Below are 24745 nucleotides of genomic sequence, written 5' to 3'. Positions count from 1 at the left end.
TTTAGAGGGTCACCCTTGGAAAGCTACAGTTCTTCCCAATGTATTGGGAAGCACTGTAGCTTCCCAACAGCTTATTTTAATAAAAGAAAATGTTTGTCTCTCTCCTCTCTCTACGCATCCTCAACCTAAAAAAAAACAGCTCTCTCTCTCCTCTCTCATTCAGTCGTCTTCAACCTCTCTCCTTGCGGGTCTTGCGGCTCCCACCCACCTCAACTCCCACAAAATCCCCTTCCTCCTCCTTGAAGCTTCTGATGCCGTCTGCGGAGATGGACAGAGATGGACAACGACGCTTCTCCCTTCACCCCTCTGTCTCTCTCTTGTTCTCTGTCTTCTCTCATTCTCAATCAACAACAGATGAGTGAACAAAAGAAAAAACGAAGAAACAAAGAACAGGAGAGGGATTGAGTAAAAAAGAAGATGCAGACAAGAGCGAGAAAGAAGATGGAGAGAGAGAGAGAAGAAGAAGAAGAAGAAGAAGAAGAGATTTTATGGAAAAAAAAAAAAAGAAAAAAAAAAGAGACAGACGAGAGGGAGAAGAAGACAGAGATGAGAGAACTGGCCGGAAGAAAAAGAAAAGAAATGGCATAAATGGCTTCAAAGAAGAAGAGGTAAAAAGATGCAGAAGCTTTCGGAATAAAGTAAAAAAAAAAAGGTAAAAGGTCAAAAATGTTATTTTAATGATATAGAGAAAGATAAAGGGAAGCTGTTGTGGGGTGTTTTTGTATAGGGAAAAATAGTTTGGAATCTGCTGCTAGTGCTCTTAAGCATGAAAATGAATTACACTACCAAAGTTAATATCTTTATAATTAGGAACTTTTTTTTTAGTCTTAGACTTGAGTGTTTTAAATTTTTAATATATATATAGATTTATGCGAGTCACTTGTGGATTAAGCGAGTTGATCCAAAATTAACCAATTCATTAATCGTGTCTAAACGGATCGACTTGGTTTGACCTGAATTCTATTTTACTAAACTTTAATATACAAATTTTTGTTTTGAATTTGTGTTAAAACTTTAATCTACATATATTTAATATATAAAAAAATATAAGTGACTCATAAAACAATCAATCCAATCAGACTGGGGGGGTGAATTCAAATCTCTCAATCCTATTCTCTCCCGACAAGGGATCTCCCATCCCATCTCCTACCCTCATACTCACCAACAACAAGGTTCCGTTGAACGCAAGCATCGACACATTGTCAAAATCGGCCTCTCCTTGCTTGCCTCTGCCTCCATGCCTTTCAAATACTGGGATGAAGCTTTCCTCACTGGAACTTTTCTAATTAATCGTCTTCCCTCCCCTGTCACTCACAACAAGTCTCCATTTGAACTCCTCTTCCACAAAATTCCTGATTACAATGTTCTGAAGGTGTTTGGGTGTGCCTGCTGGCCTCACCTCAGACCCTACAACCGTCACAAACTTGAATTTCGTTCCCAACTCCGTGTCTTCATAGGCTATAGCCTCCACCACAAAGGCTATCGTTGTCTGCACATTCCCACGAGTCGAATCTATATATCCCGCAATGTCATTTTTGATGAAACGTCCTTCCCTTTTCAGCATCTCCCGGCTCCTACACCTCGTTCATTATGTAAGCCTGTGTCTCTCCCTTCTACTCTCTCACTTTCCTCACCTCCACCTGTCCCGCCCAACTCCCCACCCTGTAACACACCTCCAACCTTTCCCCACCAACCTACTACTCTACCTTCTATTTCCCCACCGACTCCTTCCCATGCAACCAATCCGATTGAACCACCCATTGACCCGTGTCCCCTACCCAGCTCAACCATTATTCCACATGTCCCTCACCCCATGCAAACTCGTTCCAAGAGTCAAATTCACAGACCCCGTACCTTCACAGATGGCACCATTCCCTACCCTCCACCAAAAGCCCACCTCACTCTGAAGTTATCACCTACTGAGGAGCCTACATCCTTCACAACAGCAAATCAGTCTGCCGAATGGAGAGCAGCTATGACCTCAGAGTTTAATGCTCTCCTGCAAAATGGAACATGGACACTTGTTCCCCGCCAACCTCAGATGAACCTTGTTGGATGCAAATGGGTGTATAAAATCAAGAGAAAACCGGATGGGACCATTGATCGCTACAAAGCCCACTTAGTGGCCAAAGGGTTTCATCAGCTCCCCGGCCTTGACTATGGTGATACGTTTAGTCCAGTGGTTAAACCAACAACCATCCGGACTGTTCTCTCCCTTGCAGTCTCCTCTAACTGGTGCATTAAACAATTAGATGTTACAAATGCCTTTCTACATGGATTTTTGCAGGAAAATGTCTACATGCTCTAGCCTCCTGGTTTTGTTCATCCAGCCTTTCCCAATCATGTGTGCCACCTCAAAAAGTCCCTTTATGGCTTGAAGCAGGCACCTCGGGCATGGTTCTCCTGCCTCAGCACTCGCCAACTTGAACTTGGATTCACTAGCTCCCGGGCAGACACCTCCTTGTTTATTTTTGATGCAGGTCCTACCAAAATATTCATACTTATTTATGTGGACAACATCATAATCACTAGCCCCAGCTCCCACCTTACTGACAGGCTCATCTCTAAGCTACAGTGTGATTTTCCCATCAAGGATCTTGGCAATCTTCACTACTTCTTGGGCGTGGAAGTCCTTCATGACAGCAAGGGCATTTTTCTCTCTCAAAGAAAGTATATTTTGGATATCCTCCAAAAATCCAACATGCTCTCTGCAAAGCCAATAACCTCTCCCATGTCTTCCTCGAAGACCTTGTCAAAATTTGATGGTGAAGCCTTTGATGATCCGTCACTGTACAGAAGCATAGTTGGCTCTCTCCAATACCTCTCCCTCACTCGACCGGATATCTCCTTTGCAGTCAATAAAGTATGCCAATTCCTCCAACGCCCAGCTGTCCATCACTGGGCTGCTGCCAAACGTATCTTGAGGTACTTGAAGCATACCTTATTTCATGGCCTTTTTCTTCACCACAAGTTTGCCTCACAGCTCCATGCATACTCAGATGCCGATTGGGCCGGTTGCCCCGATGACCGCCGTTCTACCGGAGGATATTGTATTTTTCTTGGCTCCAACCTCATCTCTTGGAGCTCACGGAAACAAGCCACTGTTTCTCGATCAAGCACCGAAGCCGAATACCGTTCCCTTGCAAATGCCACTGCTGAACTTCAATGGATTCAATCTCTCCTCAAGGAACTTGGCGTCTTTCTAGCCTCCCCACCCACTCTATGGTGTGATAATCTTGGTGCTACATATCTCACGGCTAATCCCATCTTTCATGCACGTACAAAACATATCGAAATTGACTTCCATTTTGTCCGTGATAAGGTGGCCTCCAAAAATCTAGTAGTTCATTTCATTTCCACCAAGGACCAAAAGGTTGACATCTTCACCAAACCACTTGTGTCCAATCGTTTTAATCTCTTACGTGCCAATCTCAGCATCATGGAAATTCCGCTTCAATTGAGGGGGCATATTAAGACATTAGCTGCTATCACTCATTCTCCACATATCACGCTGTCTACTCCTCACACAGCCACGGCACCAGCCCATGACAGCAAGCCTGCTGCTCAACATGGCAAGTATCTTCTGGAAAGGACACGCGCAACACCAATTCAAAATTACAAGGAAACCTCCGAAGATCAAGCTACACTAGAAAGGAAAGCTAGCAACAAGCTATAATCATTTCAAATATTTTGTAATTAAGTCACAGCTAATTTTATGGGATTGCTACTGTAACGGTCTTTTGTAAACTATGTATAAATATGTATAAACGTCAATGAAATATCATCAAGTTAAAACACAAATATTCTTGTCTTTATAATAACACTCTGAAGATGCAGACAAAATTACCTCCTCCTGGTATTGGCATGCCCATGGTTTCACTTTAGAGGGAAGGTATTTACAGTTGTGATTTGCTTTCTTCAAGTATTTTTTACGTCATTGCACTGAGATTCTATGTGCTGCTATTTCATTTTCTAAGTAATTACTAAGAACCCAATTACTTGGGTCGTTTCCGTCAAACTTGGGGAAATCCAAGTTGACCGATTTGGGATTGATTTCTGCTCCCTCAGGGGCTGATGGAATAAAAGAACCACTTGATCCCGATATGATTCCTTCTTCTCCCGTGATTGGAGGTATGTTGGGGCTCTTTTACCCATTTGTTTCTCCCTGTACCATCACCCCTCCATGATTCTGTTTGGGTGCTTTGATTGCCAATGCTTCCATAATCACATGCAAATTCTCCTCCGTTCGACTTTGAAATGCCTTGTTGTCTGCTTGAAGTTTGTTGATAGTCTCCTGTTGTATGTTGACAGAATCAGAAAGTTGGGTTAACTTTTGACTTTGTGTGCTGAAGGAATCAGAAAGTTGGGTTAACTTCTGACTCTCAGCTCTGCACTCCTCTCTCAGCTTAGTGAGAGCCTCCGCCAGTTGAGATGTACGAGTACCTTCAGTCATGGTCGCAGGAACGCGGCTCTGATACCACTTGTTACGTGCCTTGTTATTATTTAAGTAAAATTAGCATTTCGAGGGGCTAGTCCTTCACACTTAAGCACTCGGCTCAGAGGTTTTAGCACTTCCAGGTTTAACTCATAAACACACGGTAGTATGATTAACCTCCCAAAAGATATCATTCATTTCCACTTCTCTAGTTTAAATCATGTAGCACAACAATGCAATCGGGAACTGCGAGTAATGGCCGAACCCACTACATAATAACTGACCCACTAAGATTAACTGACCCAACTGACCCATTAAGATTAACTGACCCACTGACCCACTAAGTTAGCTCTCTACAACCCACTTAGCACGTTCCAGAACACCTTGAAACTGTCTTAGGAAATTAAAGGTAATACAGGAAATTACAATAAGACCCAAACAAATAAACGTAATGACTCTAATACCCTTATGCAGCTGGTGTCCACATCCGATTCTGTTCCCCTAGGAGAACCACGTGGCAGCCCTAGAAGGGTACCTTGAGCCCTGGTATTAAGGTACCCTTGTCCGAACCGTACACCCAGCTCCCTCAGTCCGATGCATAACACTCTGAAGATGCAGACAAAATTACCTCCTCCTGGTATTGGCATGCCCATGGTTTCGCTTTAGAGGGAAGGTATTTACAGTTGTGATTTGCTTTCTTCAAGTATTTTTTACGTCATTGCACTGAGATTCTATGTGCTGCTATTTCATTTTCTAAGTAATTACTAATTCAAATGTTTGAGCATTTGGCATTAGTAATATTACCGAAAAATTGGTGTCCAAATAATATATGACGTGCTAGAATAATTGATTTTTTTCTTCTTTCAATTTTGTATCTTCAACAAAATCTGGCATGCATATGTAGCTAGAGGGAAGAAGCCTGGAAAGTGGCATTTGATTGGAGTTTACATGTTATGATCATTAAGCATTTAATCACGTGGGTTCTCCTTCGTATAGGAATTCTCTAAGCCTGAAAGGTTATTCTCAATAGGTTTTATATGAGGCACATTATTTCTACAAATATAAATTAGTTTTTTTTTTTTTTTTGATAAGAAATATAAATTAGTTTTAATCTTTTCTTTTACTGCGTGACTTCTAAATATCTGTAATGAGGGTCCTTAGGACTGGCAATTGGTTCTTTGGCACACTCGATTAATAATGATCATTTTTTTTTTCCTTTTTCTTTTGCCGATACTGTTTTAGCTTGATAAAGTTCTTGTTTAGCCAACTCCAGTTTCAATGTAAGTTTTGTTAATACTTTTTAGGATATTTGTAAAATTATTACCAATCTTGTGTGAAGGAAACAGAAGAGTTCTGATTGACAATCACTATTCCTGTTATGTGGTTCTGTTATCTATATGCTTGTTATATTTCACTGCGCCAATTTCATTATCTATATGCGTGTTGTATGCTATTAAGATACTGTTCAGGACTGTTTATTGCTGTAAATTTGTAACGACTTGTAATTACCAGCTGTAAGCATTCAATTACCCATAGGGTGGAGCAGAATGATTGAACTTCACTACGTATATGTTTCAGAGAAATTTTGTAACTCTGCCCCACCCCCCAAACAAAAACACAGCTCCACTTTTTTGCTAATGACTTGGATTATCCGTTTTGCTTGTTTCTTTTGTTTCATTAGACATTTAATTTAGGATTTGATTTAGTATTTGTGGAGACTATTATTAACAGAGTTTTATGGATAATCAAAAGAGACCCTTTGGCTCTTTGCGGCCATTATGGAGTAATTTTAGTGTTGAAAGGTAATGATCTCTTAGCTACTGAATATTCTTATTCCTGAGAAGGTTACCTCATTGCAATTACAAAATGATTTCCAGCTTGGTGCTGGTAATATTGTGCTCCCCTAGCTTCTGACCCAGTTTGTTTCTTTAATTTAATTTAATTAATTAATTATGTGGTTCTAATCAGTTAGAACATTGAAGGCTGACTGTTTTTTGGCTGAGAACAAATCAACCCACAAGATAATTTTCAATAACCCAGTTCCGGAAACAAATTTGTTTGATTGATAATGATTGAATTCGCTGTTATCATAATTCATAATTCACATCGAGGGAATTGACTTCCCAGGAAAGGAAAACTAAGTATTCAAGATTTCTGCGTTTGATTGTATGAGCGATTTCCTATCCAGAGTCAGTAACTTGCTTAAAGCTGTGTTTTTAACTTCTGTTTTGTTGATTATGTACTCTCTTTTCTTTTTAGGTATGTGCAGAAGAAGATTCGCTTAACTAAGCAAATAGAGAAGTTCAAACGTACAGCACACCAAGAGGTCACTATATAAAAGAATTTCGCTTACATTTTAAATGTAGAAATTCATTGTCTGCTGTACTAAAGGGTTGGGTTTTAATTTGTTTCTCTATTTTTGGCAGTCAATCATATGATAGTAAACTTCATTTTTATTTCTCTTTTTCTATCCTAATATTTATCATCAATTCTACTCCGATTTGATGAAAATGTCATGATTCCTTCTAAAGATGTAAGTCCTAACTATATTGTTGAATATTTGCGTATTTTTGCATTTATTGCATTTGGTTTATTGAATTACGTATTATTGCTCATTTTTCTTTTGCCCCTTGATTTTTACTACCAAGTTACTAACTTTGCACAAAAAGAGAACAATTGTATACTGTGGATGAACAAGGCACCAAATACATCTGCTTTAAATGGACATGTTGCTTCTTTTGCAAGTTCCCCGAAGGATTTTTTTTTTTACTGTTTCAAGGAAATGGAGGTTTATTTATTTATTTATTTTTAATTTTATTTTAGTAGATTGAAAACTAATGTATATGTCTAATTGATAATTGTTTCATTATTATGAATGATGATAGTTTCAATATTTGATAGCAGAGCTTTTTGGAATTTAAGATAAGGGCATGCCTCTTTAGGCTAGGGAGAAAAAAAGAAAACAAATACAGACAGATTGATGGAAATATCCTCTCTCTTTTTTTTTCCCAAGAACCGTGACTATTTTAGCAAATTGATTTATTGTTTCGGTTTGGTTAACAGATATTTAATACTACTGGCATGGCGTTTGGTTCACAAGCTACAAGGGAGTACACCCGTGGGTCTTCACCAGAGTTGTTGCACATGCAGGTTGGTGGTGGTTTCGAGAGAAGAACATGGTCTATGAAATCGTCATTCATGCCCCCCTAAAAAGAAAATGAAGTCCTTAATTGGTAATAAAAGCATTAAGAGGCAATGCTTACTCCTTTAGTGGTTGTCACAAATATAATCCAACATGTCAAACCAAAAAGAGATACATCAGGTATGGAGCTACAGAATTGCTGTCTTTTAAGACTGCTTTGGTAGTGTTTATGTACAGGTTATTAGGACCGTTGAAAGGGAAATATAAAAATAGATATGCTATTGTGGTGATAATTCATGCATGTATGCCTTTTAAGTTTTGCTATTCATGGCAACATGGTTTACACTAAACTTCATTGCTTTTCAAGGTCCATTATGCATTATAATGAAGAAACATTTGATGGAATTACAATTGTATGTACCTATAGGTTGTTACAATTTGGTTTGAATTGACAACATGTGTGCTATCTAAATTAAATCTCTTCCGTTTTCTTTTGGTATATCATATTTACTTAATATTATAGTTTTTTACTTTATTTGTTAAGAAAAATCAATATATACTTGTTCAATAATCTAGATATTAAATCCATTCTATAATATAATATATGTATGATATTAAAATTATAATCTTAACAATTATAGTGATACATAACACAGGGAACCAAGCACGTGCATTGCGCGTGCCATCCCAACTAGTAAAAAAAAAAGTAGGCATATATTTAATATTATTTTCATTTTTAAAATCACATGTATCTGACACTGGTTTTGTTCTCTCTTGTAGCCAAAGAATGTCTTCTTTCTTTACAAACCTTCATCTACTTATAGTCAGGATATTCATTGATCTACCCAAGTCATCATAAGACCCTTGGAACGTTATTATCCTGTTATTATCTTTGTTGTTGTTTGTCTCATTATGATTTTTATTATTGTCTTCTTAGAACCTAATTGATTCATATTATAGCAATGCCAACTAATCGAGAGCTTCATTGCTCTTTATTATCAGATTGACAAGATAATGGAGGAACGGTTGCCAACAAACCAAATTTCCAGACTTAAGTGGCCCCAATCTCAGCCCTAGACATTGCTTGGTGTAAGTTTAAGTTTTAGATATATTTCTATGTATTCATACTATATTAAATAAACACCCTAAATTGTTTTATCTCTATTACCAACAAAGGCTTACTTTTACTTTGGAATCTTGGCATGCACAAGAGTTAATTTTGTTAATGTTATTTTGGGTGCACATAGATTGGCACTGCCCCAGTGGCCGATATGACTGGTAGATTGCCAGTGGACATTCTTTCTTCTATAATATCAATAATCTCATTGAGGGAAGCTGCCACTACTAGCATCCTTTCAAAAAGATGGAGATACCCTTGGAGGACCTCTTCTAACCTTGAGCTAGATGCCAAAAACATGCCTGGACATTTTTTAGACTTGAACCATTTCAAAAGGCAGCATACTTGGTGGAAACAGAAGCAAAAGGGAAGATTTGTTAGATGGGCAAATCATATTCTAGAACTCTATGTCGGCAAAAAGGTAGATTCCTTTAGGGTTAAGTATCCGTTGGGTAGTGATCATGGTTGCGACGTTGATCGATGGATTCAATTTGCAATTGATATGCAAGTTCAAAAGCTTGACATCAACCTGGCAGACGATCATTTGTCAGACTTGTATCATGAGCTCTATAAATTTCCATATTGGCTATTTGCTCAAGCAGGGAAAAAGTCAAAGAAAAAACATTTGTCTTTGAATTTTTGCAGCTTGAGTATTCTAGCAAATTTCAATGGCTTGGACTCTCTTTCATCCCTCTCATTGAAAAAGACAAGTTTAAACCAAGAGAATGTGGATAACATTTTGACTAGTTGCCCATCTTTAGAATGGTTTAGTATAAGCGAATGCCCTTGTCCATTTCGTTTGAAATTATCTAGTGGATGTTGGTTTCTCAGGCTGAGAGACTTGAGGATATTTGTTGCAAGCCTTTAGAAAAAGTTGAAATTCATGATGGCATAAGTATTGCATCAATTGAGTACGACGCAAAGATGTTTGGGCAGGTCTTGTTAAAGAATAGTGCACAACTTGTTAGACTATGTATGACTTTGCAGTCTCATTGTAGAACTATGCAGTCTGATCCTAGAACTCAAATGACATACGTCCTTGGCTCACTTGCAAAAGACTTTTCTAGTTGAGACTTTATTATTGTGCACTCCGTATGTCCAGGTATTGCCACAGGAAAAATTTTAGTTGAGCTTTTTGTCATCATTTTTTAACATCATGTCTCTAGTTAATCATTTCTTTCCATTGTCTTTCAGGTTGATTTAATATCTAAGCACTTAACCACATTTACTAGCTAGACTAAAGCAATTGAAGCTATTAGGTGTAAGATTTAGAAAAATCCTGCTGGACCTGACCTCTGCTTTTTTGGAGGCGGCTCCATCATTGTTGGAACTTGAGATGGATGTAAGTTATCTTCTATATCTAGCACGTTTTTGTTTGATTGTTAAGCTGCACAGGGCTTTTTGTTCCTTGGAACTTTGTACAATCTCTTTATGTGTTTATTTATTTTTATTTTTTTGCTTTTGATACTTTATTAAACTAAGATTTGTATGATTGTTTACCCTTGTTTTGAGCCATAGCTCCATTTTATGTTTTCAAACAAAATATAAGTCGGAGGAGTCTCTAGACTTGGATAAATATTGGGTGTTTTGTAACCTGATTGATGGAAGTATTTCTTCTAAAGGTAATAAGCCAGAGATATTTATTACACTTTTCTTTACACCATTGTTTGAAAGATTTACTTTTTAAATGCAAATATCACCTATTGTTTCTAAGACGTCAGGAAGGATTTGTCTCCTGACCTCATCATGCCGTCGCCATAATGCCAGAATTTTTTATTTGTTATTTTTTTTTTCAATTTTCCTGGCAAATAAAATGAAATGCCAAGAAATTGAACATTCTTGGCACATTTTAAAACACCAGGAATGATTTTTTTGTTAACTGATAATTTTCAACAATACGCCACAATAGAAAAGATCAACTTGACATTTGTTACAAATGTCAAAGATAAAAATGCCAAGATGTGCCTCTTTTTTTTTTTTTTTTGGTAGTGTCTTCTTCTTGAAAGATGAGATTTGTTGGAGAAATAACACCTTATTTTTGGAGATGGTGAATGCTGGGTTATGTACATATCCACAACTAAAATCGAGCGAGAGCAAATTTTCAAAATTCTGGGTCTGGAGATTCCATCTACTGTTAATTTAGTACTTGTGTGATCTTTTTTGTTATTATTTTCGTGGAGGGAAATTTGCCCTTCCTGTGAAAATTTTCATGGAAGAAAACGATGAATATTTATTGTGCAGTTTACATGATTTGTTTCTGAATAATGATAAGGATGATTGTATTGTTGCTGTTTTGTAGATATTTTAGAACACCATTGGAGATATATGCAAGTAAAAACCAGAAACCCTAGTTTAAGCATGCAGCTTAGTAATATCTGGGAAGAATAAACCAAAAAAAAAAAAAAAAAAACCTCTGAAGTCTCCATATGAGACTTTAAAATTCTATTTTAAAACCAAAATCATAAAATAAAATAAAAACTTTTATGAAAACTATGAACTTTCAAGCAAAAATATGCACTAAATGTCACATGGCAATTTTTTATTTTTGTGCGAGCATACTGAAAGTTTTAATTTCTCATGTGAATCTCAGTTGATCCATTTATTTAGGTTAGCTAACTAAGGTCTGGTGTCACACACATCAAGTCTATCAATGCTAATTACAAATGTTACATAAGCGCATATCCCCCTCTTGAAAGCTTAAGGCTTTGAAACTTGATTTGAAGAAATTGAACGAGGGGGTGTTTGGCAATGTAGATAGGAAGAAGAGGATCCTTCTAGAAGAGTTACGTGTTTTTGATGTCATTGAAGAAGAGAGGGCCTCAGGCGTTGGGGAGAAAATAAAGAAGGCTGAGGTTGTGATTGAGTTAGAGAGATCTACTCTCATGGAGGAGGTGAGTTGGAGGCAGACCCAAAAAATTATAGCATGAACATATTATGCTGCCCAAAGGGCTGCTGGTGGTGCCTTTAACAGAAAACTAGTTGATCTCAGCAAAACAACTTCTCTGGCATTTATTTCCAGAATAAATTTAAACAAAATGATAGAACTGCAAATAAGAGGATATAAGGCAAGCTTGCTGTCCTGAAACAGTGCAAGAACACACCAAGATGCCCAATAAAGGGATTATGAACTCAGCTTTTGTAAAACTTATTTAGACCTAGACTTAATCTACCTCTCTTCTTGATTTTTTTTTTTTTTTTTCAATTGATAAATGACACATCCTCCTCCTTGTTCTTATGGAAGAAAGAAGTGCCATTCGAGTTGGAGCTTATTGACCTTTTTTTTTTGATAAGATCTGTTTTGTGGGCTGGCTTTGGTGGTTCTCGTGCATACTCCCGGTGTACTTAGGGGCGCCTCATGTTTAATAAAATCTTCTTACTTATCAAAAAAAAAAAGGTTATGTTGACCTTTTTAGGGATAACCTGTCTGTTAAGCGTCAAATTTTCAATTCACCATTATTTCTTATCTCTTTTTCTACAATGAAGTTGACTTCAGACTTATGAACTTGGTTCAGATGGAATAAAAGCATGAGCCTTGATAACTTAGCATATTAATTGCAACTTTTTCTTTCTTTGAGTGACATATGAGCTGCCAAATTCAGGTAATTACATACCAGGCTGATGTCTGCTTTGTCATTGTTCTGTGCTGATGAGATTCTTGACATCAATGGTGCGTCTTAGTGTATTGGTGTGTGTACCAATTTGGACTAATATGGTTTATGTGTCAAGCCTGATAGGGGTTTATACACTAGTTGGTATTAGTGGTCTCTAACATGGTATAAGAGCTCAATTGGGGCAGCATCATTTGAATGGTCTTACTGATCCTGTTTCTTCCTTGGGCTTAACATTGGGTTTGTTACTATAAATGACCTACTTTCTTTGAATTTCACTATATTGAGTTTGTTTGGTGGCAGTTTAAATAGCCAAATAACTCCGTTAACATGCTTTGAGTGTGATTCAATAATCTTTGTTTAAATTTACTGTGAAGCACCATAAATACACTGTCTGAACAATTATGTTTTCTGTAGCCTTAGTTGCCATTTTCCACTCAACTTCAGTAGCTTGCTGTATTGATTGAAATTTTGGTATTCCAGGCTTAACCTCTGCGAGCCCCTGTTAATGCACTGTGTCACTTGAATCTTTCTCACCTTTTCTTGTAAATCTTTCAAATTTTAGTTTGTTTCTCTAGTACTTGCTGACTGTTTCTGAACCGTCCTGACCATGCTATGCACTAATGCCGTGAATTTTATGGGAAGGACAGGAAATTCTTTTATGCTCCATTGAAAATAAACTTTTAGTTATTTATCTATGGTCTAGTTGATTGTGATGTGGTTTGACTTATATTTTTATTTTCTTTCCTTCCAATTCTCTCAACTTTATATTAACATTTGAGCATGAAGGTGTTTCTTATCTATGTATTTGGCAGTTGATGGACATGGAAGATGCGAAAAATGGATGCGGAATGATATTTGTAGACTCAAAAGAGTCCAAGACAACCTCATGGTTTAAGCGATTTATAGGGTGTCAGCGGAAGCCAGAGGTGACCTGGCCATTTCCTTTTGTGGAGGGCGGACTGTTTATCCTGACCCTGCGTGCTGGTGTTGATGGGTACCATATCAATGATGGGGGTCGGCATCTGACTTCATTTCCGTATAGGACAGTAAGTAATGTGGAAATTTTTTTGAAGTTTACTACTGATGACACCTGTTTGCTACCTCTCCTACATGAATGGAGAATGCTTGCCCAGGAGATCTAAAGAAGGTCCGGGTCAAAGTGAGGAGAACTTGCAGTTTTGTTTGTGGTGTTGTGCTTCATGGCTTCTATTTTACTTCTTGAACTTGATTTATGACTTTCCCTTCTCTTTTTATAAATTTACATTTCCACTGGGCATTCCTAGTCCTTGTTAGTTGTTGATCTGTAGATTTTGTGGGAGCATGCTCCTACAGCTATAGTTGTTATAATAATACTTTTATTGTTCAAATTTCTGGCATTTCCACATAGTTTTTTTTGTTTCAATAAATCCTGTATTGAACCCAGAAATGCTTTGCTGTACCTTCAGGAGTTTACTCTTGAAGATGCAACAGGACTAGCAATTAAAGGAGACGTGGATGTTCATTCAGTTTATGCTACGTCTCTCCCTACTTCTCATCCGAGTTTCTCACCTCAACGAGTATTGGAATTTTCAGACAAGTGGAAAACCCATCGTACACCCAAGAGCAAGATTCAGGTCTTTGTTGGAGTGCTATCTGCTACTAATCACTTTGCTGAACGCATGGCTGTTAGAAAAACTTGGATGCAAGCTACTGCTATCAAGTCTTCAAATGTAGTAGTTCCATTCTTTGTTGCATTGGTAAGGCTTCTGCAGTGATCATTAGCATGCATCCAAATATGGTGTCAAAATTTATGGGTTGATGAGTTAGCTTCCAGGATCAATTCCATATGAGTTTAAGGAATAGAAGGTGGCCCTATTGACATGCTTGAATATGAGAGTTTTCAATGATAATATTGATACCTAACCTATTAAGAATATAATAGATAGTGGCAAAGCAGAGAAGTCTGTATGAAACATAAATGTATAGTCCGGTTCTGAACATTGTCAAATGCATGCATAAAATGTTTGTGGTCTTATAGGTGCAAAATTGCATTTTGATGAGCATATAGAGAAGACCAATCGTTGATGTACCTATTAGAGTAATATAAGGAAGGGCAATCTTGTATTTTTGCATCGTTGAGTGTATGTGTGTATATATGTATATACACACCTATATAGAAGCCAGCTTCTCTAAAGTTGTACTTTCACAATCTTTTCATACTCTATTTCTCTTATCTAGCAAAACCTCATGGTATCAGAGACTGGTTCATTTCTTTGTTTTTTGGTTCCTATATTCCACACGTGTTTGTGTGTTTAAGGCTTGGAAAGAGGTGTTAGAGAGTCTTACATTGGTCACATGTGGACTTTGGTATGGGTTTATGTACTTGTCGGGCCTACCCTCCCTTTGGCTTAAGCTTTTAGTTTGGACGCATTATACCTAGATGGACTGTCACTTTATCCGAGATATGGTTATGTGAACACATGTTTTTACTTGATAACATTTTGATTGGTTAGGAGATGTATTCATAGAGATTCCGAGTAAGGATCTCTTTTTGTATATATGTGTGCGTGTGTGTGTAATAAGCTAGTCATAATAGACATCCATGCTCTATATTGAGGGGAAGTGTTGAGTTTTATATGTAAGGAATGGCAATCTTGTAATTTTACATCATTAATAAAATGCATAAATAGAGAAGCCAGCCAATTTAGCATTGAGCTCTCACAATCTTTTCGTGTTCTCTCTTTCTTTTTTGCCGTCAACACTATAGGATCATTCATGATTAATGTGAATATGCAGATGTCATATAATTGTTTATTTTTATTTTTTTTATAAGTAATAAACTGATTTTATTAGAAGCGTAAGGTGCCCTTAAGTACACTGAAAATATACAAGAGAAAGCACCTAACTAGAAAGCAAAAAAAAAAAAAAAAAATTGCCAAAACTAAGCGACAAAAGGGGCACAAAAGCCAAATATAATTGTTTTTTGAATGGAAGTATCTAATCCTTGCAATTTTCTTATGAATGCTACCTCTCCGCTTCATTTTCACTGACAAATTTGCTTTAGTGAGTGCAATAAACTTTTCTATATTTTTGCTTTTTTTTATATATGCGAGAGCAAGATACAACTTGGATGCAAATGTCTCTTATCAAGTGTTCAACTGTAGCAGTTTCATTTTGTCAAAAAGGATTCTGCATTTATCATTACCATGAATTCAACTATGGTGTCAAGATTTATGGGTTGATAGAGTTAGCTTCCAGGATCAATTCCACGAGTTAAAGGAACAGAACCTGGTGATATTGACATGCTTGACATATAGAGTTATTAATGATTCGTTAGTGTGTTATATAGAACGGAGGGAAATCCTGTAATTCTGCATCATTGATAATATATACAAATAGAAAAGCCAGCGACTCTAGGGTTGAGTTCTCGTAATCTTTCATATTCTCTCTTTCTCTTGAAGGTCACGTAACTGCATCATTTCGATCAGAATGATGGGAAATACATACCAAAGAGCAACATTATGAAGAATGCTAGTTTGAAACTCTGATTGTTCATCAAGTATGTGTAAATGAGATGGAGAGATTGGGTTTTTTATGACAAGAAATTAAGTCATCAAGATATTGGAAAGGAACTGTTAGATGGCATGATGAATTAAATGGGAATTATAAAATACCATCTAGAGAAATCAGATAAGTTTTTATATTTGTCGAAATTGTCTGAAGATAATGACTTCTGAGATGTCAGAATTTGTTGAGGATCAGCGTTGCCAACCTTGGTTCAAAGAACTGAGGGTTGGGTTATTACTAGTCAGAGTTATAGCAATATTTGATTTCGGGAATTAATGACTTTGAGGAATCGTGCAAGGCTTGTTGACCTCTGTGAGCATATGACATGAAATCTATCTCCTTGCATGTGGTACGTATGAGGCTATTTATATGAATATCAAAGTTACTGTATGTACTCCAATCCAATAGACAAGTTTCTTTTTTGTCCTTATGATTCTTGGAATTCGGAAATATGGACTTCTACATTGATGTATGACATGCATATTAGCTAACAAAGTCCCGCGATATATGCCACGTATGTGTGTGCCTGTTTATATTTCTTCTGACATTCTTCACTGGCTGTTGTATATGTGTTTCTCTTTCATTTTCCCGTTCTAAGTATTTTCTGTCATTCATTGGATTATGAATGAGTTTTTGTTTATTTGGTGTTCTTAATTGTTTCAAAATTGACATGCAGAATCCAAGGAAGGAGGTGAATGCAGTGCTGAAAAAGGAGGCGGCTTACTTTGGTGATAATGTGATTTTGCCCTTTATGGATTGCTATGAGCTTGTTGTTCTCAAAACTTTTGCTATCTGTGAGTTTGGGGTGAGTTTGTGTTTTATAATTTATTAGTCTTTCATTAAACTCTTATTTTAATTAGGAATTCTTCTCAAATATTGTCCACTGCATACATAATGAAATGTGATGATGACACGTTCGTTACAGTGGACACCATCCTGAAAGAAATTGAGGGTATCTCTCCTAATAGGTCCCTTTATATGGGCAATCTCAATCTCTTGCATCGCCCTCTCCGAAGTGGAAAATGGGCAGTCACATATGAGGTATGTTAGTGGGGTTGCATTTGTGTAAATTTGAACTTGTTGCCTGCTATAGTTTGCAATTCTATTTGAACTTGGTTCTGTCTCTTGGGTTTTTGATTTCTCCAAGAGCTCCTTTCATAAATCAGATAATTTTGGAAGTCTGATACATTTGATTGCTTGGAAGTAGGATCATAGAAAGGAAGAGAAATAATTTCTTCTCATCGTATCTCGGGCTTCTTATTGTCATGTTTTCTACTAATTTGAGAAGTTTGTCTCTTTTTAGTTTTTGTTTATATAAGAGCTGTTTGATTCTCTTTGAATTGTTCCTATATCTGAAGGAATCCTATAATGTGTAACATGAGTGGCCAGAAGAAGTATATCCTCATTATGCCAATGGGCCTGGATATATAATTTCCAGTGATATTGCTCAATATGTTGTCTCTCAACATGGCAATCGAAGCCTCAGGGTTAGTTTCATTATTTGTTCAATCTGCCTTCCCTCCAGCCTGCCTCCTCAGCAGGTTATAACTGAAAAATACTGTTTGTTTTTTGTGGCAGCTCTTCAAGATGGAGGATGTAAGCATGAGAATGTGGGTCGAGCAATTTAACGGTTCCATGGCGGCCGTCCAGTACTCCCACAACTGGAAATTTTGTCAGCATGGGTGCATGGAAAACTATTTCACTGCACATTATCAATCCCCAAGGCAGATGATCTGTCTTTGGGACAAATTGGCGAGGGGTCGGGCTCATTGCTACAACTTTAGATGACAATGAGCTGCTCGTAAAATTAGATTGAGCTCAACTTCCTCCTCTCTTCCCCCACCCCCACTTTGTATTTTTCACCCATCTTGGGTGCTGATTTTTTGTCCATTTAGGTTTGTGGATCAAAATATGGACTCATGGATGAATTGTGAGAATCAGTTTGCAATGACTTTACCAAAGCATGATGTGTTATATATTTACATGGTCTCAATATATTCATTTTTCACTAACAGGTTATTGGATTTTGAATGATGTTTGTAGTGTTCTCTTTTTTTGAAATTTGTTTATTTCTCTTTTATGGATGGACCAGACCATTTTATGTCTTTCAATAGGATGAATATGTTCCCATGAAGGTCTCAATTGGGAAAAAAAAACCTAGTACCTCTCTAATAATTATAACACATTATAGCATAAAAAAATAAATTATGAGAATCAAATTGTCTGATTGAGTTGTCTTTATGTCTTGGTATATCCTCTGCAAAATTCATGTTTTTTCTTCTGAACGTTATTCTTGTTACGACGACTTCGCTTGCTTTAATAGTCATGCGTTTTGCATGTTGTTTTTGGATCTTGAGATTTTTGCTACGCACTCCAACAAATATTTTATGCAGCTTTTAAAATCATTTTTATATAAAAATTTAATAAATATTATCTTTAAGGTTGATGGTGATTTTAAATTCATCTAAAGAAATATAAAATTAAAGAAAAACTTCACTTAACGCTTCTGAACTTTCATCACATTTGTAATTTCTTTTCTAAACTTAAAAAACTCTCAATTTAGTGTATTTATCTTTCAATTTTTGTTTTTCAGTTTCACTATTCTGTGATGATTTTCTATTAAATTTTGTCAAAATTTTTAAAATGCTCAAGTTTTTTTTTAAAAAAAAATTAAAAATTTTCAAATATTCGGACGTAGATATTTTTGTGAATTTCGTTAAATCCTGACCAACGTCTAAATTTTTTTAATTTTTTTTCTTCTATAAAAAAAATGAGGAATATTTTGAAAATTTTGACATTCGTCGGTTAAGATTAATGAAAAATTCTAACGGATTGGTGAAATTGAAAAAAAAAAAAAAAAGAATATATTAAATTGAGAGTTTTTGAAGCCTAAAAGGTAATTGTAAATGTGATAAAAGTTTAGGAGTGGAGTGAATTTTTATTTTTATTTTATTTTATTTTATCGGTGCTCTTTTTACATGCCCTTCTCCATTCTTGTCTGTAGCACAAATATTTTTTGAGTTGTGTGATTTGCACACTCATCTTGTATACACATTATACACATTTACAATAGGTGTAACACCTATGCACAACGTATGTACAAATATCATTTTTTACCCCCTCTTTTTCCCAAGTTATTCTAGATAACTCTCCTGTTTACCCTACTCCACCCTTTTTACCATCATGTACTTTTTCCTTGTGACTTCTCCTCAATCTATTAGGTCTTTGAACAGCATGTACTGGTTTAAGCCAAGGATGAAGAGCACGGCGGATGGACAAACAACAGCTTTGGTTGCAAGGAGAATTCATAGCTTTGCTAGAATAAGCAGTTTTGGGAGAATAGGTAAGCTTTCTAACATGGCCTTGTCTTGATTTTGTTTGGTTTATGACATTTTTTATCTATTTGTGATGGATCAATTTTGCAAAGTTTCGTAGAAACTGTTCATGATTGATCAATCACACCTCCAACTCGTTACAAAAGTTTTATGATGTTTGTTACGCCACTCAAAGTAAAACAGCAAATGATTATTGTGCATGCTAGGTTAGCTAGTATTTAGATCAAATTTGGAGTAAAAATGAATCATGAGAACGAATGTGCCTTGCGGTAGTTTGGCCACCCTATTTTGCCTGAGGGAAATTCTAGATTTCTTAAAATTTTCTTTCAATTTTTTTGTTTAAATGATTTGACATATTTCTCAAAATAATAGATTACATGAGATTGTGACACATTATTTAAGAATCAAATTTTGAAGAAAAATTTTAGGATGTGTAGCATTTCCTCTTGTCCAAAGGAGCTACCATCTTTAGAAAATAATCGCAACTGAATAACTGAGTATTCAATTGCGGTTACCGATTATAGCATTTTCAAAAATCGGGTTTTTTTATTATTATTATTATATATATATTAAAAAAAACGAAAAATAATATTAAACGCACTTTATTCCGACCTCATGATTCACTCATCTCTAGTCTTCTCCGCTCTTCACACTTCACAGCAGGCTGTCGCCTCTTCTTCTCCATTTCTCTTCTCTTCTTCTTTCCTTCTTCTTCTCTTCTGAATCTCCGATCCATGCCCACGTCGCCCACTCGCCCAGTGCCACGCCCACGACGCCCAGTGCGGCAATGCCCACGTGAAAGGTTCTCGCGGTCTGTTTGTAGATTTGTTTGCAGATTTGTTTGCGATTTTTGTAGTGGAAATATTTGCATATTTCGATTAGTATTTTGAAAATTCTGCGAGTGGGTTTTATGTGATTTTACTTTAACATTGTCTCTGTGTTTTTCTTTAGCAGCGCATCTACGATCCAGTGGACAACTAGCCGATACTACGGATCCAGTAATAAAATTGAGGGACACAGTTTAAGCATTCATGTAACCGAGCTTTTCAAGCCGGCTTGCGGAATTAGATATGCAAAAACCGTAAGACCCGCCCTGCCCCGCACTCATCTACATAAATTCGTTCTTTTCCAAGTTTCTTCATGAGTTTGAAAACCCTCACTACCTCAATTTCTTGAATCCGACCATCCCTCCTCAGCATATAAGCTTTGGTTGCAAGGAGAATTCATAGCGGTGCTAGAATAAGCAGTTTTGGGAAAATAGATAATGCTTTCTAACATGGTCTTGTCTTGATTTTGTTTGATTTACGACATTTTTTATCTGTTTGTGATGGATCAATTTTACAAAGTTTCGTAGAAACTAACGCCAATTAATCCATAAATTAAGAACAAACCTGAACAAATGGAAACCGCATCATTGGAGTATTCTGCCGCCTCAACAGTGACCACATTTGACCCCCCGGTGCCCTTGCTCCGTGGACCCATTCTGGACGGCCCATCGGACGACCCGTTGGCCGGGCCGTATGTGCTCGCGTTTCGGGACCCCCAAGTTTGGGCCTCCGCGCTCAAAGCCTGCGAGTCCAAGCTCGTGGACCAGTGCGAGCATGGTGCGAGAGTTGGATACGCCATCGCTGCGTCCAACAAGTGCAAAATCCCCTGGTGGCGTGCTATGGTTTGCCCGAGGGCGATGGATCTGAGCGGGCGCGAGAAGTACGAGGAGCGAGAAATGGAGGGTTGTGTCTTGGCGGCGAAGGAGAAGTGTATTGGGTTTGCGAGGGACAAGTGTGCAGCACCGTTTCGGGATGCCCGAATTGTGGCGAGGGAAGGGCGGGTGAGGACGAAGGATCTTGGGAAGTTGATCGCTTGGGCATCAGTTGCCTATAGGAGTACGTGGATGAACCTGATTAGATTGGATCAATTGGGTTGGCGGGTTTTGGCGGCGAGGAGTTATAGGGCTAGTGAATTGCTCGGCTTTGATAGCAATTTTGAAAAGGTTTTAAAAGGCGAAAATTGAGAAATGTGTTGTTCCCACAGAAGTTGCCCCTAGTACAAATACATGCACGGTTTTTCCACCATCAAGAATCACTGTCAAGTGGGAATGTTTATGTTCTTTACCATGATTGCTAGCAACACTATTGCTTGGCCACTGTTGTTGCGTGTGTTTGTTTCTCTTGTTAAAATACATTGATTCATTTTCTTCTTCTTCCTCTTCAATTCAATGTTTGGTATGATTGTTTTGATCTACTGATAAGAATATGCAGAGAGAATTAAGTACTTGCCTTGAACCTAAAATTTGTTTGGTTTTTCTGATTTTTGAGCTTTTTGTGGGTGGTTTATTTTACTAAAGTTATGAGTGCTGCTGATCAAAATCACTTTGGATAGTAGAATGAGACGTTGTCTTTCCAGTTTGCAAGTAGCTGGTAATTTGGATATTATGTAAGACCTTCCAACAGTAGTTTAAATACATCAATTCAGCTGTAGTGATCTCTCCTTCTTTGCTTGAAAATGTTCTCTGTCATCTTATGTATATCATACTTTTGTCTTTTGTTCTTATAAAGCTCTCTTGGCATGCATAACTAGTTAATTTGAAGAATATATGGGCTACATTTAAAAATTAGCAGGATGAATTTTACTTAGTTGATAGAAGTTGGCTGAATCAAAAAATGTGTCTGTTGATGGGGAGTTGGATGAGCTGGCAACCCTTGGCCATTTTCTATTATGTTCATTTATGGGTTTGGGAAGATCTGATTACTAATGGACGTAATATGTTGCATGTTAATGTTAATGGGCGCATTACTTGCTTTGGGGGCGTTTAATGATGATTTACCAAAGATGTAGTCTCATTTTGGATAGGGGATCATGGTCCTATCTAAGTCTAACATGATTTTTTTTTATTTTTTTTGGATAACCAGTTAATTTTGGATAAGGAATTCTTCTCAAATATTTTCCTTGAAAATGTCAGCCTTGGAACTTCAGTTTTGTTGGATCCCATGCTGAGTTGTATTCTATCCCTTAAATTTTCCAAACATCTTCCATGCAGGTTCAGAATGTGACCACTAGATACATAATGAAATGTGACGATGATACCTTCGTTAGGGTGGACACTGTCCTAAAAGAAATTGAGGGCATCTCTCCTAATACGTCCCTTTATATGGGCAATGTCAACCTCTAGCATCGCCCTCTCCGAAGTGGAAAATGGGCAGTCACATATGAGGTATGTTAGTGGGGTTGCATTTGTGTAAATTTGAACTTGTTGCCTGCTATGGTTTGCAATTCTATTTGAACTTGGTTCTGTCTCTTGGGTTTTTGATTTCTCCAAGAGCTCCTTTCATCAATCAGATAATTTTGGAAGTCTGATACATTTGATTGCTTTGGAAGTAGGATCATAAAAGGGAAGAGAAATAATTTCTTCTCATCGTATAAGTAGGATTATATTAGAGCTGTTTCATTCTCTTTGCATTGTTCCTGTATCTGAAGGAATCCTGTAATGTAACAGGAGTGGCCAGAAGAAGTATATCCTCCTTATGCCAATGGGCTCGGATATATAATTTCCAGTGATATTGCTAAATATGTTGTCTCTCAACATGGTAATCGAAGCCTAAGGGTTAGTTTCATTATTTATTCAATCTGCCTTCCCTCCAGCCTGCCTCCTCAGCAGGTTATGACTGAAAAATGCTGTTTGTTTTTGGTGGCAGCTCTTCAAGATGGAGGATGTAAGCATGGGAATGTGGGTTGAGCAATTTAACGGTTCCATGGCGGCCGTCCAGTACTCCCACAACTTGAAATTTTGTCAGTATGGGTGCATGGAAAACAATTTCACTGCACATTATCAATCCCCAAGGCAGATGATCTGTCTTTGGGACAAATTGGCGAGGGGTCGGGCTCAGTGCTGCAACTTTAGATGACAATGAGCTGCTTGGGTGCTGATTTTTTGTCCATTTAGGTTAGTGGATCAAAATATGGACTCATGGATGAATTGTGAGAATCGGTTTGTCATAGTGATTTTTGTACCCATAATGTGGCAAATTGGACAGCGACATCTAACTGCATTCTCACTCTATCTTTTATCTCTGTTCATTTCTTTCCTGTTTTGGAAAGGAAATCTCTTCCTCTTTTTTAGTTCCATAATGTTTTGGTTTGCTCTATAGTACTTAAAAAATAAAAGAGAGGAAAAAGACAATTATGGCCATGAGATAGTTTATCAGTTAAAGTCCTTAGCATGATGGGGCAAGGACGCCATTTCGTTTGCCTTAATCATAGGGAGAACTAAACAAGCGGATAATAACACAACGAATTGATGATCTCATGGATCGAGTCTATTCTGTATTAATTAATTATCTACACATTTGCATAAAGTCTCTCAAGAAATGAAGGGGAATATGATTTTTAAAGGAAAAACAATACCCATTATGGGCAAGTCAATGGCTATAACCTACAATCTTCAAAGCTAAGTATAATTGTTTAAGTTGAAAAAAGGGACGGAGACCTTGACAATTGACAATTGACAAGATATTGTTTGGGTAGCAAATTTAGCTGAGTAAATTGGAGTAAATTTTTGACACTATATGCGAATTTAAAATAAATTTAACACGAAATTAATAAGTTTAGATAAAAAAAATTTGACCTATTTAATTTAATTAAATAAGTCTAATTAAAATTTGCTTACATAATTTTATACTTATCCCTGAGCCACCCCTCAAACCCAATCTCTCGGAACACAAATAGAAAAGTATATAATTTTATACTTTTTCAATTATTTTTATATTTTTATCTAAGAAAATATAAAAATAAGGAAAAACTTTACTTAACCCTCTTGAACTTTTATCACATTTGTCATTTCATTTCTAAATTTCAAAAACTTTTAATTTAGTGTATCCATCTTTTCAATTCCACTATTCCGTTAAGATTTTCTGTTAAATCCTGTCAAAATTTCTAGAATACTCATTTTTTTTTTAAATTATAATTTTTTTTTCAAAGATTCGGACGTGAGTATTTTTATAAATTTCGTTAAATCCTGATCAACTTCTAAATTCTTACAATTTTTTTTCCATAAAAAAATGATGGTTCTTTATAAATTTTGACATTCGTCAATTAAGACTTAACAGAAAATCTTAATGAATGGGTAGAATTGAAAATAATTGAAAGATAAATATACTAAATTGAAAGTTTTTTAATTTTAAGAAGTTGTAAATGTGACGAAAGTTCAAGAGTGAAGTGAATTTTTTATTTGATGAATGCTATTTGTTGAAGAAGACAATTTGTGTTTGGTTACAGGCCCTTCTCCATTCTTGTCCATAGCACGAATATTTTTTACCCACTCTTTTTCCCAAGTCATTCTAACCTAGTGATTCACTCTTCTCCACTCTTCACACTTCATAGCACGCTGTCGCATCTTCCTCTCCCTCTCCACTGCTCTTCTCTTCTCTTCTTCTTGCTTCTTCTCTTTTTCTGAATCTCCGATCGACGCCCACGCCCATGCCCACTCGCCCAGTGCCACGCCCACGCCGACGACGCTTAGTGCCCACGTGAAAGTTTCTCTCGGTCTGTTTGCAGATTTGTTTG

At 36.9% G+C, this 24745-nt stretch overlaps 2 protein-coding genes and 1 pseudogene across 3 annotated transcripts in view; all 3 read left to right on the top strand.

Annotated features, from left to right (window-relative positions):
- LOC133868746 (F-box/FBD/LRR-repeat protein At1g51370-like) overlaps positions 1-24745 on the top strand; it is a 71872-nt gene that overhangs the window by 995 nt on the left and 46132 nt on the right. The gene's annotated exons all lie outside the window — the stretch shown is intronic.
- On the top strand, positions 9541-23090 carry LOC133868750 (hydroxyproline O-galactosyltransferase GALT2-like; annotated as a pseudogene).
- LOC133868745 (uncharacterized) lies at positions 20111-21332 on the top strand. The gene has a single exon (XM_062305737.1). It carries the CDS (start codon positions 20586-20588, stop codon positions 21195-21197), a length of 612 nt encoding a protein of 203 aa, XP_062161721.1. The 5' UTR covers positions 20111-20585; the 3' UTR covers positions 21198-21332.

Source organism: Alnus glutinosa, chromosome 5 (assembly GCF_958979055.1).
Source record: "Alnus glutinosa chromosome 5, dhAlnGlut1.1, whole genome shotgun sequence".
In the NCBI taxonomy this organism is placed as follows: domain Eukaryota; kingdom Viridiplantae; phylum Streptophyta; class Magnoliopsida; order Fagales; family Betulaceae; genus Alnus; species Alnus glutinosa.
Note: the sequence above shows the minus strand (reverse complement) of the source record. Positions and strands in the feature narration are given on the sequence as shown.